Source organism: Harpegnathos saltator, unplaced genomic scaffold (genome assembly GCF_003227715.2).
Source record: "Harpegnathos saltator strain DR-91 unplaced genomic scaffold, Hsal_v8.6 scaffold280, whole genome shotgun sequence".
In the NCBI taxonomy this organism is placed as follows: domain Eukaryota; kingdom Metazoa; phylum Arthropoda; class Insecta; order Hymenoptera; family Formicidae; genus Harpegnathos; species Harpegnathos saltator.
This window is the reverse complement of record NW_020230073.1, coordinates 435,974-450,400: the sequence shown is the minus strand read 5'-3', so window position 1 is coordinate 450,400 and position 14,427 is coordinate 435,974. Positions and strand designations below refer to the sequence as shown.

Here is a 14,427-nt window from a genome sequence, read left to right as displayed (position 1 = left end):
TCTTTGGTGCATCGGTGAAGTATCATTTAAGCCATTGATCTGGGCTGAAGTTTCAGGACTAGCATTGGGAGTAGGGATGCAACGATTTTTCAAAATATCGATAACGATATTATCGTCATTCAGAACCATCGATAGCGATAATATCGATAATTTCGAAAAATATCGATATTTATATAAAAAAATATATATATATAGGGATATGCATGTATAGGGTATGTACGAAAAATTTGGAAAGATCTTTTAAAAATTTTTATCTTCATATAATTTATTGTCGTATTCTTATTAGAAAATATATAATGAACCGCAGTCGTTTGCCGGAGATCACTACATACATGGAGCAGGAGATCTATTACGGTTCAACGATTCAAGTGGAAATTATAAAAGTGAGCGAATTTACTAGACATCGAGCAATTATATAATATATATTCTAATGAATTCACCCACTTTTGTAATTTTCATCTCGGTCGTAGAACCGTAATCCTATCGATATTCATATCGATATGTCGATTTTATCGGAGGCAAAAAATATCGATAAATATTCGATATTTGTCCCTCGATATATCGATATTTCGATATTACCGACTTATCGTTGCATCCCTAATTGGGGAGATCTTCATGGTCTAGCATGTTAGAGACAAATTTGATAGCCAAGAGATTTTATATTGTTCGACCGAAACATTTTTGTTTAGTCTATTGCAACGTTAACATACGTAAATTATTTTCCTTCGTGCAAGATTTGTACGACAAGTGATATTAAATAAGAAGTCGTACGTTTGTTAATAATAACATATCTATGGATGGCCTAGAAATTACACACGGCAACGACCCAGACTAATCGATTATCATTTGCTCGACGAGTCTCTTGGAAAACACGTATTATAGCTGTTCGGCATAGAGCCCATATACTTGTCAATAATTCCATTTACAAGTTTTTCCAATTTCTCAGGAATATATTCTAAATGTATCACAAGCGATCGTTTCGACGGAAAGTATCATTTTAGATGAGATCAACTAAGTGTGACAACGATTTGAGAACGTAGATTATCTCATCTTATTAATGTATTTTAATTTTGTCAGATATGCATGTGTTACGTCCTCGATGAAATACTCAGTACATACAGCATATCGGATATCGGATATTTACTTTGATTTAAACACTTCCAACAATTGTTCGTCCAAAGTCTCGACAATTTGAATCATTTTCTTTCAATCGACTTCCGCTGGATATACAATTTCATCAATGACATGTTTGTCGATATGTGAATATACCATTATGATGTGCACGAGGGCCTACGAAGGATAAAGTTAAATACATACATGTATTAATGCCTGGTAATTCTGTAGTCGAATACGTTATCGGAATTTCCTACAAAAAATCGCGCAATTTCCAGTATAACAAAAAATGTACATCGCAATTTTCTCTATCGTTCACACATACAAACACATGCCTGTAAACATTAATATAGTGCCTATTTACCACCAGACTCTTCATATGTTTATCTAAAATACATATATCCTTCGTAGTTCTCACGTTCTATAGCACCGAAGTTCTCAGAGTAATATCGAATCTCACGATCGCCGCTATATGGAATATTACAGACGTCTTCTGAATTAACATGTGTCTGTCAGCCTCCGACAAACCTAGACTCTTAAAGGCAATGTCACCTTTCACGGGAATCAATTTTTTTTTGGTACTGTAGCTATATGCGACATTATTACATTGCTATTGGGAATTATTCTGCAAATTGAAAGAGAGAGAGAGAGAGAGAGAGAGAGAGAGAGAAAATATAGAAAGAATCCTTTTCACTTTCCTTCTTTCTCTTTCTTCCTCTCTCCTTCTATCTCCTTTTCCTTTCTCATTCTTTTCTGCTCACGCATACATACATAAGATACAATTTTATTTGTCTCTTTTTTCACAGCCTTGAAGTGTACAACAGCATCTCAATTGGAGCACCTTAATACTGTTGGTTGATTGATTGACATATCTGTTTGTAGATATACAGGTTAAACTTCGCCCTGTTACCCTGTTAGAATTTGTCGCACATGATGTAAAAGACGGTGCTAAAGGGAAAAAGAAGAACAACAGCTACGTTTAAACAACTGCCGCCATCTGACCCTTTTCGCACTTTCGTACAAATTCTCAAGGTTGCAGAAAACTATTTTTCATCATCCCCAGAATACGTCCTTGAACGAATATATCACACCATTTTTCTCTCCTCTTGCGATCCTTTTGCATTTGAAATAAAAGAGATCGCACTGTCGGAACGAAAGTATGCAATCCGTTTCATATTTCGAGCAGTGCGAGCATTGACCGTTTCTCGAAAGAAAGGATGTTCCTTCGCAGAGGGGTGTACGTGTATCTGTGCTTAAATGAATGACGAATCTATTGAGGAGAAAGAAAATACAAAGATACACCATTTTTACAAAAGTAATAACAAGGAAAGAGAAGAAGAAAACAAAATAACGTTAAAAATTGTTTAACAGAACTACAATCGTTGGATATACGATTTGTATTTAATTAAACCTTCGATCAAAAATTGTGAATGATTCGCAGTTATAAATACTGATCTTAAATTGTGTCGACTTGCAAAGAGTTTGTTGAATAAGAGGATTTTTTAACAAAAGAAAGAAAAGAAATACTGTTTTAACAAAAGAAAGAAAAGAATTACTAAAATGTAACAGAGTCTAAAAATGTAACAGAGATATAACTGAAAGATTGATAAACTTTTACGAGCTTCTAATATATTAAATTAAATGCAAGAGAAAGATATTTCTTACATTTTGTCCTTATGATGCACAAGCACATGTAAAGAAAGTGTGTACTTCTTATTTCTTATATACTTTCTTAATAATAACAATAAACTGAATATTTCTGTATAAATATAAATATATAGATAAACTTGTAGAACGGAATTTGAAATTAAAAGGACATATAATTAAAAAAACAACTTAACGTTTACTATAAGTGTCAGATTAACTCTTTTGTGGCATTTTTTAGCCTGATGGATTTCTGTGAAATCTTCATTTTTATGTTTCCATCATTTTTATGTTTTTTGGATTGCTGATTACAAATCTAAAGTCAAATTTCAAAAATTCAAAACGGCAGATCCAATATGACTGCAACATAGGAGTAAATTAGTATAAGTCCGAATAAATGTAAATCAAATACATGATGTAAACGTTTATGAAAATTGTTAATTACGAATTTAGATTTACAACATTTAAAATAACGGATTCAATATAGCTAGAGTAAAACTTTAAAAATATTAATAATAATATTAATTAAATTAATAATATTATTAATATTATATCAATAAAATATAACAAAAAATATACATAAATATGCTAAAAATGTAAATTATATAAGTTTTATGAGTTTTGAGTTACGAATTTGGTGTCAAATTCGAAAAATTTGAAATAGCTAAACCGATATGGACCTTATAAAAGAGGAGATTTATGAAAATATATGTACATATGCGAGAAATACGATTTATAAAAAATTATGGAATTATATCTCCCAAAACTCGTGAAGAATGTTCGATAAAATTCTTTAATCTTAAATACTGCCCAAAAAATTAATTTTTTTTTAAATCACTTTTCTCAGCTTTATTCGTTCATAATAATTAAAAACGAACAATCAGATATAAAAACCATGGGAAACATATAAAGTAAGTATTAATATATCAGAAAAATGTAAGATTATACTTGTTTTCATTAAACTGTAAACAATATGTTGTAAAAATGAAAGAGGAAGAAGTGGAAAATATATTTGCCATTAACACACAAAGACCCGGGTCATTAATCCGTATTAGGAAGGCGCTGACACGTCAATTGATTTATTATTTTCAAACCTTTCAACACTATTGTATGTTTTTTAACGTTACACTGCTACTGTATGTGTCGCGTGCTTTGATGTTAACTCACTGTGAAACGCCAGTTTGTGTGTTGAAATAGCTGTTCTAAGGCTTTTTTACCTCAGCTTTTTTTTACGTCAGCTTCGTCCTTTTTTTACGCCAGGTACGGGTCTTCTTGTAAAACGTATTTAGCCGGCACCCGTCTTTTAAGTTTTAACACTTATCAGATTGCTATTGAATCCTTTGTGTTCGTGGATAAGTCCTGAGTTTTTGCAACCCCGTGAACCTTTTCTGAACGAGCGTTGGAAATATTTTTACAAGTTTTTTAGTAATAGAAGCTTGCACGATTATCGACGTATTGTCGCATAAAATAAGTGAAAATGATTGCAAATTTATTTCACAGTCATGGAGTGTTCAACAAATAGGAAAACGAAGGAAACATCGTCGACAGGTACTCGAGTACGCCTACGGTATGATTTAAGGTTTATTTATGTGAGGTAACAGCACGAGACACCGTCATTGTCCAGCAAAAAATGATACTTGTAGAAGGCGCCCGTGCGGAAAGTGTTCACAATGAGTACTGCGCATTGATCTACTGAAAAATCCTAATTGATTGAAATAATTAATAAATGATTACATGTAATGAATTGTTCGAGTCGAATACATTGACTTGATTAATTATACATTGATCAATAATTAATTTACAAATTGACCAAATTATTCATAATTACATTAATTCATAATTACATAATTACATTAATTATGGCGATTGATTAATTTTAATTATTGCGATTTGCCGATTATTTCAGCCAACCAAGATTTTTTAGTCGACCAATGCCCGAAACTATTCACAGTTGCAGATTGCGAGGTGCCGAAATAGAAATTATATATTAACAATAGTAATAATTTTACGCAACAAAGAAATAAGTATAAATCAAATTCAGTATAAATGATTACGATTCAATACTGTCGGTTATTATTGTATCATTGTTGCTATTTTTAACAATTTTTAAAATAAGATGATACCGCAGATAGGATTTTTGTTGAGTAATATACTGCTAATGATGAACATTAACGCTTTTCTCGGCCGCAATATGTTTCGTTACTAAAGCAAAAATTGTCATATACTAAAATCAAAATTTCTCTTTTAGCCCTCGCATAACGCTGTATATATTTTTAATGCAGTGCACAGCCATAATCGAGTTATCTTGAGCGACGTCGAAACTACCATTATTTTGTCTATCGCCGCTTTGCGTGACATTTTGAGGATGTGTTCTCAGCATATAAGCAAACATATTCCTATCCTACTACATGGGGTTGAAAATCCTATTGTTAATAACAGACTTGTTACTTCGCCTTTTAGAAGTTCTTTTGAATGAAATGTCGCAGAATGTCCACAGTCGACCTGACAATTAGTTACGCTACAGTTACTACTACGGTTACCTATATGTGTCGCACCGAAATATTTTGACCTGACTACGCGGGTCCACCGTACCCTGAGTTTACCTATTTTTACGAGCAAAACATTCATTAATCAAAGAAAACTGTTACACTTAGTAGACATGATTCTTGCAAAATTTTACGCATCATGTTACACGCGTTTATAATGTAAAGAAGGAAGAAGGTAAAATGCGACAATATGCGAGACAATATGCGATGTGCTAGAAAGGAGTTGCACGTGAAATGCAGGCTTCACTTTCTAATACTTTTAGCCCTGTTGCTTTGCATATTGTTTTCGCTCTTTCCCCTTTTTACTAAATGGGTTTTACAAGGAAAGCTGATAGCAAGAACTAGAGCAATGTCTTTGCATTCCAATTTTAAAGAAATTTGTGTTCTTTACGTTGTACAAGCTTGTGCAAAAGCGAGGAACGTTCTTTCTGCTTTGCTAGAAATTCAAAGCTGTGTCGGTCGAGATTGATCATTTCTGGGGTTTGGAGTTTTATATCGTATGGTTTGCTGTCAAAATTTTAGATAGGATTTTTGCATCAAAATTTATCATAAGTTTTGCGTAAAATCGAGTACGGAATTTTTTTGAAGTGTAAAAATATATTTTAGATTGAATGTATTAAACAGGTAAGTACATAATATATTACACCTATGTGATCCTGATCTTTAGTAAGAGATTGATGCATCGCACATCTATAAAGCTAGTAACAAACGTGTTGCACTTCGTGGTCATCTCGTGGTTCTTCTACTCGAATTGATAGAAGATTTTCGTGGAACACTCGCACTTCTACGCACATAGACATATGAAATGATGCGTGAAAATGAGCGCGTTCCTATTTAGAAAAAGCTAAAATATTTCTGTCGATAGAACCTTTCTGCTTTTCTCCGTCCAACTAGATAGCTTTACGGGAAAGGATACGGCTGTCGAAACGTAGCAAAACAGACTTACACAGAAACACATGGAAGAATCCTCTTTCAATTTTAATCAGCTTCAATACGTAGCAATCTAAATAAGGCAAACGTATTCTTTTACGTGTTCAATCACGGCCTTTTAGGAGTGAAACTAACTTCCTTCGAAAAGAATCGATATTTTCCTTTCAGTATGTATCATCAAAAATATAAAGATAGAAAAATCGTTCTGAGTAAAATCTTGATGGTTTGAAGAGTACTTCGTAACGACGTTTTCAGTTCTTTTAATGTTAAAATTTTAAACATAACCTTGCTGTTTGCCAATTTTTTATAATTTAAAAATTTTCTTTCTTCTTTTGTTGCACAGTGTCGCAAGATTCGGTTCTGAGTTCTGATTAGATAGAGCCGCAATGAGTGGCAATGCAGAAAACTTTCTAAATAATTAGTTAAATGCCGTTGTGCGTGCGTCAATTAGGCATAGTTGATGATTAATAAACAATATTTTTCGTCTTCAATACTATGCGCGTCGGCAGAAGAATAAGTCAGATAGGAATCTTACATATACTTTCACCAAACGCTTTTCGAGGAAGAACAACCTGGGACTTGTTAAAAAAAATTGAGCAAAAAGATCAATAAAAAATTAAAACGTAGAAATAAAGAAAAAGCACGAACATAACGGTATCCGCGTAACGGCGAGGCGCGGCAATGAATCAATTATCCCGACAGATCGCATGGCGCAAAGGACAATGACGTTCAGTTAATAAGAGAGTGGGCGAGAGTGGGGTGAGTTCTCTCTCAGGTGAGAGCGATTCTGCGAATGAGAGAACGAGTGAAGTGACAGAATTGGAGCAAGCTCAAAGGGTAGAAAGAGATATTGAAAAGAGGTTACGCCAGCGTCTATGAGTGCGAACGATTGGCTCTCCTACTATTAGACAGAAGACTAGGGTTGGCCCAAAGGTTAGAACAGAAAAGTATAGGTAATATGGTCGAGCTGCGAGTAGTAGAGCTGCGTCCTTTCGTTACTATTCGGTAGTCTACTGAACAGTTTCAACACTTTGGGACCTAAAACTGCTGCTGTCAGTTGACGTAGAGCATTCGCGTGAACTATTGTGTTTGTCATATTCTTGCTCTATATATATATAATATATATATATATTATATATATATATATATATATATATAAATATATATAAATATATATATATATAAATAAAAAATATATATATTCTTCTTTCTTTTCGCGTATATACGATTATAGCGGTATGTGTGACATGTACATGTCGTAATTCGATCGCGTCGTCCTTTTTACACGGATTATTAACGCGATCAACGTTACCTTCCGAAAAGATACTTGATTTTGATTGATTTTTCATCTGTCACCGTCTTCGTCGAGGTACAGATCGAAACAAGAGAGGGAAAGAGAGAGATCGAGCAGGAAAAAGAAAGAAGAAAAGAAAAAGAGAGAGAGAGAGAGAGAGAGAGAGAGAGAGAGAGAGAGAGAGAGAGAGAGAGAGAGAGAGAGAGAGAGGAAGGAAAGAAGAAAAGTGAAAGACGAGGGTCGCCTAAAGACGGAAAAGTCACTACTGATACGGACTATCAGAATCTCTGGTAAGGTCGGAACGATGCTGACAGGAATGGCGGTCGTCACACATTAGGTAAATTCCATTTATTATTAAATCGTATGAGACTCAAATTGGCTCGGCAAGTTGAGCCGGCAAAGAGCGAATTTTCTGGCTCCCCCAGGAGCCTGTGCAGGAGGTGTCTCCTGGAATGAGATATCCTCGTCTCTTCCGTCGAGGACAGTTTGTTCACCTTTGAAATGCTTCTCCTTGCTTGGAAAGGAATTTCAAAAATTCGAATCGCCACTTCGAGTCTTACGCGGTTTTCTTCTGTTTTACTGTTGCCTTCATTTTATCTGTCATTTTCTTTATACTTTATTTATTAAAGTAAGGTGGTCGTTCTTGAGAACGTCTTTGACTAGCAGTTGATCGAAGACGTCCACGATTGGCTCTCCTCAAGGAAGACTCGCACGTGGCTCATAACGTGTCTGATAACAAATTTGTCTGATCGCGTCGAAACTAGTGATTCAGTCGCGATTGCAAATTTTTCTCCGCGGAATTTTCTATTTCCAAATACACGGAGTTTTCTCCCGATTCGACTCCTCTTAATTTCCCAACTGGCGAGACATTTTACCGCACGGCACACGGGAAAGGAACTGCTGCGGTATTCTTCGCATATTTGCGGCAACCGTTGATAAATACCAGGTTAATGTTACCGAAGTGACGATTCTGTTTCCGAAGCTATTTGTAATGCGGAGCGCGACTTAGAAATTTTTCCCTAACTCGAAACTTTCCCGAAACCCCGCGCTTTCGACCCTTGGGCCTTGAAACCGTTCTTTATTACTTGTTCTTCATCCGCCAGAGCGCGATAACAAAGATGATTTCCGATGATAACATGATGATAACATGATAGGACGAATGGGGAAGCATGAAATTTGAGAGTGGATTTTTCATTGGCAATCTCGACGACAAACTTGACGAATCCACTCAGGATATCGATGAGATGTCCATTCTGATAACGCTCGATCGTTTTACAAGTGGCGAATTCGATTGGATGCACTAGCGCATACTAAGAGCGGACTAAGGTTTATTCATTGTCCGTTCTTTTAAATTTAAAATTTTTTTTAAATCCATCTATAAATCTTCCGTAGCCAATAAAACGGTCAGTATAGCAACTATACGGATTGTTTCATTAGTTTTCATTAGGTTTTCATTAGGTTTCATTAGTTACAAAAGATTTCAAGGTGAACTTGAGATGATCATAAATAAAAGAACGGATTATGAATAAATCATGTCCGCCCTCGGTGCGCATCCATGCAATCGAATTCGCCAAAATATTCCCGAGCCGATAAAGTTGAGATTTGGGAATTCCCGTCGATTACGAAGAAGCTACAATGTACGAGACGTTAATTGATGAAAATTTCCATTGACTATTAACATAAAATAAATCGCCAAGTAAATAAATCGCGTCATCACATATAATAACTGTTTCAATCGATTAAATTATAATATAATGATAATAACAATAACAATAATAATAACAATATGCAATGGTAATAATAATTTTTGTTAATAAGTGTTATTATTATTATTATTATTACATATATGATGATTAATTAATTTTGACCAATGACTTCGATTGATGTCGATTATTTTAGTCAACTAAGATTCTCATAGATTGCTATTCAACGAGAATGCAAAGTCTCAAGGATAGAAATGTTATACGAAGTCTCCCGCCTCATCAGCGTTTCATGAGCGCGCAAATTCGCGCAAGGTTAGATAAAGATCTGCCGGCGCTTTTTCAAAGAAATCCGTGGAAAAATTAAGAAGGATTTTCGATCATAGGAATTGTGATTTAACAACTTCAAAGTGACAAGTAAAAATTCTCAGAGTAAATTTGGATACATTCGCGTTATTGTCGCTCACTTGGCGCTCTTCCCGTGGTTTCATTAATCGAGTCTCAGTAAATTTCGCGCGATATTTTTCAATTTTTCACTCGTCGTTCGCTCGCAAAAACTAAGCTATGAGCACGATCTCGTTGAAGAATGACAATTTGTGCGGTGATCGCAATCCTTCCTCGAGTGGAAGAGACAGGCGAGAATTGATCGAAATCGGAATTAATAGCCAGTCGTCAAGGGGTTGTCCGATATTCCGGGAATGGAAGGGTGCTGGCTCCATTTGAATGAACTGACCGCACCACGATAAAAATATTTTTGAACCTTGTATAGTGGAATGAAAATACAGGAAATTCGATGAATTGAATTTTTCCGCGCGCCTGATAAAAAGACTGCCGTGAGAGAAATGATGTGTCGAGAAAACCAACATTGCGTTGATTCAATAATATGAAAAGAAAATTTCAATTTTGTTCTCATCGAGAAGAGAATTTCGCATCAAATTTTCCCGTCACTTTGTAATGTTCCCTCCTTTGTGATCGTTTAACAGCTCCCACGATGTGTTCAACACCTACGGAAAATAGCGAAAATAGTCATTTTCTAAATTTTTGCTTTGAATAATGTTAAGCTTCTTTCCGCGAAAGGTTAGACAGTTTAGTTCTGTTTAGTTCTAAAAAGGATAGTGGATGGTCCTTGTCCAATTCTCTTTCACATACCCAAATCATACCGTGAAAAGGGCAAGTAGTAAGTACAAAATGACCGATGTAGATCATTTTTCTGCGTTTCTCGAGCGCTTGACGAGGTCATCTTACCGAATCCTTATGCCAATTTCTTTCATTCATTTTCGCAGTGGCTTCACGTTATGTGGATGAAAAGAAAGAATTCCCGTCGAGAGAACTGAACTGTGTGTCTAATAGTGTATTGAAATTGTTTTCCGCGATATTGAGTCGCTCGAACGTTGTTGATCGAAGAAACGAATTAATTAATTTTTTTCTTATTTATCTGTCTATTTGCTTATTACTTATTTCTTCGTCCGTTTTTCCTTAATTAATTATTTACGGAGGAAAATATTTTCCCTTTAGCGCAATATTTAGTTTCCAATGTGATGTAACGAGCAGAGCACGATGTTACCCTCGTATTCGAACGGGAGAACAAATTTTCAACTCTTGAGAAACTCTTTTCGTAAAATGAAAGAGTTTCCTACTGAGTGATCCAGCTGAGACTTTTGTCAGCATAGCTTGACCTTGCATGGCTAAATTTTTACGACAAAAGAAGATCCAGAAAAATGATCTAGTTTCTCATGGAAGAGAACGTAGACGGAAAGCAACCTTTTTATCCTTATATGTTCGCTTTTGCGTGTATTCATATTGTTCATCCTTGCATTAATTCGTTTTCCTAACTGTGCCATTGTATTTAACTTTCGGTAACGTCTGTTCTCATTTATAACTACTGGTAAAATATCAGTACGACAAGTATTGTTAGTAGTATGACAATTTCCAAAGAAACTAGAGCAAAACCCGTTTTCCGTACGCTCGAGACGATCGCAGTATAGGAACAAAATTTCGAATATTCCTCGTTCTTTCCTCGGAACGAAGGCTAATCTATCTTTCGCTATCTTTAAGGACCGCGGCAAGATAAGCAGGCGCCCGATCGGTACGAGGGAATTCTGTGTGCGAGCATTGAAATAACGACTACAACAACAACAGAAACAATAAGACGAATCGTTTGTTAAAGAGCGAATCTCTACTCCATCTTCTACTACTACTGTTACGCCTGCTTGGAAAGATCTTGGTAAATAATTGCTCAACCCCTTACCGACTTGACCTCTTGTGAATTTCACCCTCTCTTTCTCCCTTTCTTTAGATTTTTCTACGAATCTCCCCGTGTACATACATCACGTATTTTATCCTCTTCATCTTTCGAATTGTTCCCTTTGCGCCAAAAACGAAACAAAATGTCGCTGCGACTTCGATTATAATGGCCATATCGACGTTGAGCCTTCGGAGGGCGACTATACCGGAAAATTCTTCCTCTCATTTGCACTTGTTTCTGATTTTTCTTTCTTTCTTCACGTTGTCGGATGAACATGAAAGTATGCGTTTTGAAAAAAAATAAAACAAAAAGGGGAAAGGAATAAGTCGCACATGATGAACGAAAATTATCAAACTTTACTGTAAATCATATTTGGAGAAAGCGAATGTGTTCGTAAGACAACAATGTAGTGAAAATAAAGATCCTTTAAAGTCTGAAATAATATAAATTCTCACCTCGCCTTTTCCTCTTTGTCACACATTTTTATTCCTGATAATCAACCGGTTCTGCGACTGTCCTGTACCTATACATTTACTTATTTTTTTTCCGAAAAGAGAACGATTCGACAAAGTTCTTCAGTATTTTCTTCTTTTCCGCAGAAAGTATTTTGACGAGAACAATAAAACAGCTGCAGTAGCGATTGCTGCAGCGACATTATACGATCGTCTGTTTTGGACAATTCGTTAATATCGCTTGACGTTAATATCATTTACCAAGACTTGAATCCTGCACCGAGTACTAGTGTAAAAACAACTCGCAGTCCGAAGAATCTGAATCGCAGGCGGACAGTATGACGGAGAACTACGATCCGGGTGAAGGCCCTTCCAGCGGCAACTTAGACGACAAATGCGCAATTTGCGACTTTACTACAAACAACAGGTACGTCACAGTCTTTCTGTAATAAGAGCAACAATTAATATAATTGTTGCCCATTTGATGAGAATGCGTTCATATTATCTTGGAATCATGCGATTCAAATGTTACTTCCAATCTCAGTTACTTCAATAAAGCTTCAATGAAGCATTGATTGAATCTTTATTTTAGCTGAAATTCTCTAATCTTTCTAATGATTTTTATAATCGCTTTTTCATCGTATTGAGATATGTTATAATGTTTTGATATAATTATTGAATTGTATCATACAAATAATTACGGATTTATCAAAAGTAAAATGAAACAATTGTATTTTTATATCGTTATAATTTTATGAAACAATATGAGCGCCATTTTGAGTTAAAGCCATTTTTGGCATACGTTGCTTCATAAAATATAACGATATAAAAATAGAATTGTTTCTGTTCAGCTGAAAAATTCGAAATATTTTTTATTATACGGTATTGTGATATATTAGGCAAGTGTAAAAGTTTTGACGGGTTTTGTGGTAGAAAAATAAGCTATTTCTTTTTATTATATTAAATTATCGTCATTATTTTCTATTATTTTTTCTATGTTATATATATATATATATCTAAATATTTATAAGTGTTGCCATAAAACTTAATCGCGACATCTTTAAAAAACCCATCCAAACTTTTGCACTCATTCAATATATGATAATATTATTAAAAAAATATGATACATAGTCAAACTGTCAAAATGACAGATTAACCGAACAATCGACATATAGTATATAGGGTGTCTCAGAACAATTTTTACGCAGCTCATGGAGACAATGACCGAATTAAGGCAAATATGTATACGTATATGTATATGTATATGAATATGTACATATATATGTACGAGGGTCATTCAAATATAAACCGGATTTTTTCTTGATATTCTTGAGATCAAGTAGAATAGAAAAGTCTAATACCATTTTTTATCCCGACAAACAGTTAGCAAGATATCATAAGTTAAATATTGAAAAAGTTACCAAGATATCCTTAAATATCTCAAAAAATATTAGGCAAATAAAAAAATGTTTCAGACAAAAGTTATTTAAATTAATTGGTGGAAACGACGGTGTAATAAAAAATTGGAGTTTCCATTTAAGATTTTTTATGTCGACCTTGATAACGTTTCTCAAGGTCATTTCAAGGTCAAACAATTATCAATATCTGACAGCTTTTTTAAGCCCTACAAATTTGTTTCAAACATTGTTTTAAACAATCATTATTTTTTTAAATAATTAGCCATTCTGGAACTTTTGGCAGACCCTGTATGTATATATGTATATGTTGTATCTTTCTTCCTTCCAGGGAAGAGATCATTGAGCATTTGAACAATCACATCATATCTCGGAGCAACATTAGCGTGGAACAAATCAACATGGTGTCAACGCAGCTGAGATACTTTCACAACCAGGAGAACCGCGACTCATCGTCGCGGGACGGCCATAAGACAAATAGCTACAACAATGAGCCGGGAGTGCCCCATATAAATTTACAAGGCAAGATGAAGACTTTCCTCTGCAAGAACTGCGGCTTCAAGGCGGTGACGAAGCTTGAGTATTGGAACCACATACGGATCCACATTAAGCCCAACAAGATGATGAGCTGCTACAAATGCCCGTTTGTCACGGAATACAAGCACCACTTGGAGTACCATTTGCTGAATCACACTGGCTCGAAACCATACAAGTGCTCCATATGTTCGTATACATGCGTGAACAAGTCGATGTTGAACAGTCACATGAAGTCGCACTCGACCATCTATCAATACAGGTGTAAAAACTGTGATTACGCCACCAAGTACTGCCATACGTTGAAACAGCACCTGCGCAAATATAATCACGAGCCGGCGGAAGTGTTGAACGCGGACGGTACGTTGAGCCCGATAGTGATCGACGTTTACGGTACGAGACGCGGACCTAGGCGAAGACTAAACAAGAATAATAACAAAAATAATAACAATAATAAAAAAAATAATAACAAAAATAATAACAATAATAACAACGATAGTAGCATCATCAGTAGTAACATCATCGACAACAGGCCGTCGACGTCGACGGAAACG

The 14,427-nt window shown here is 35.2% G+C and overlaps 1 protein-coding gene and 1 pseudogene across 1 annotated transcript; one reads left to right on the top strand and one right to left on the bottom strand.

Moving 5' to 3' along the window:
• Positions 1–575: 575 nt before the first annotated feature.
• On the bottom strand, positions 576–10,433 carry LOC109504266 (fatty acyl-CoA reductase 1-like; annotated as a pseudogene).
• A 1,829-nt stretch (positions 10,434–12,262) lies between these two features.
• On the top strand, positions 12,263–14,301 carry LOC105187811 (protein hunchback-like; the record flags this gene model as incomplete). Its single annotated transcript, XM_011148852.1, has 2 exons — positions 12,263–12,351; positions 13,671–14,301. Coding segments are annotated over exons 1-2 (720 nt in total), but the record flags the coding sequence as incomplete, so codon positions are not given.
• Between the last annotated feature and the right edge of the window lie 126 nt (positions 14,302–14,427).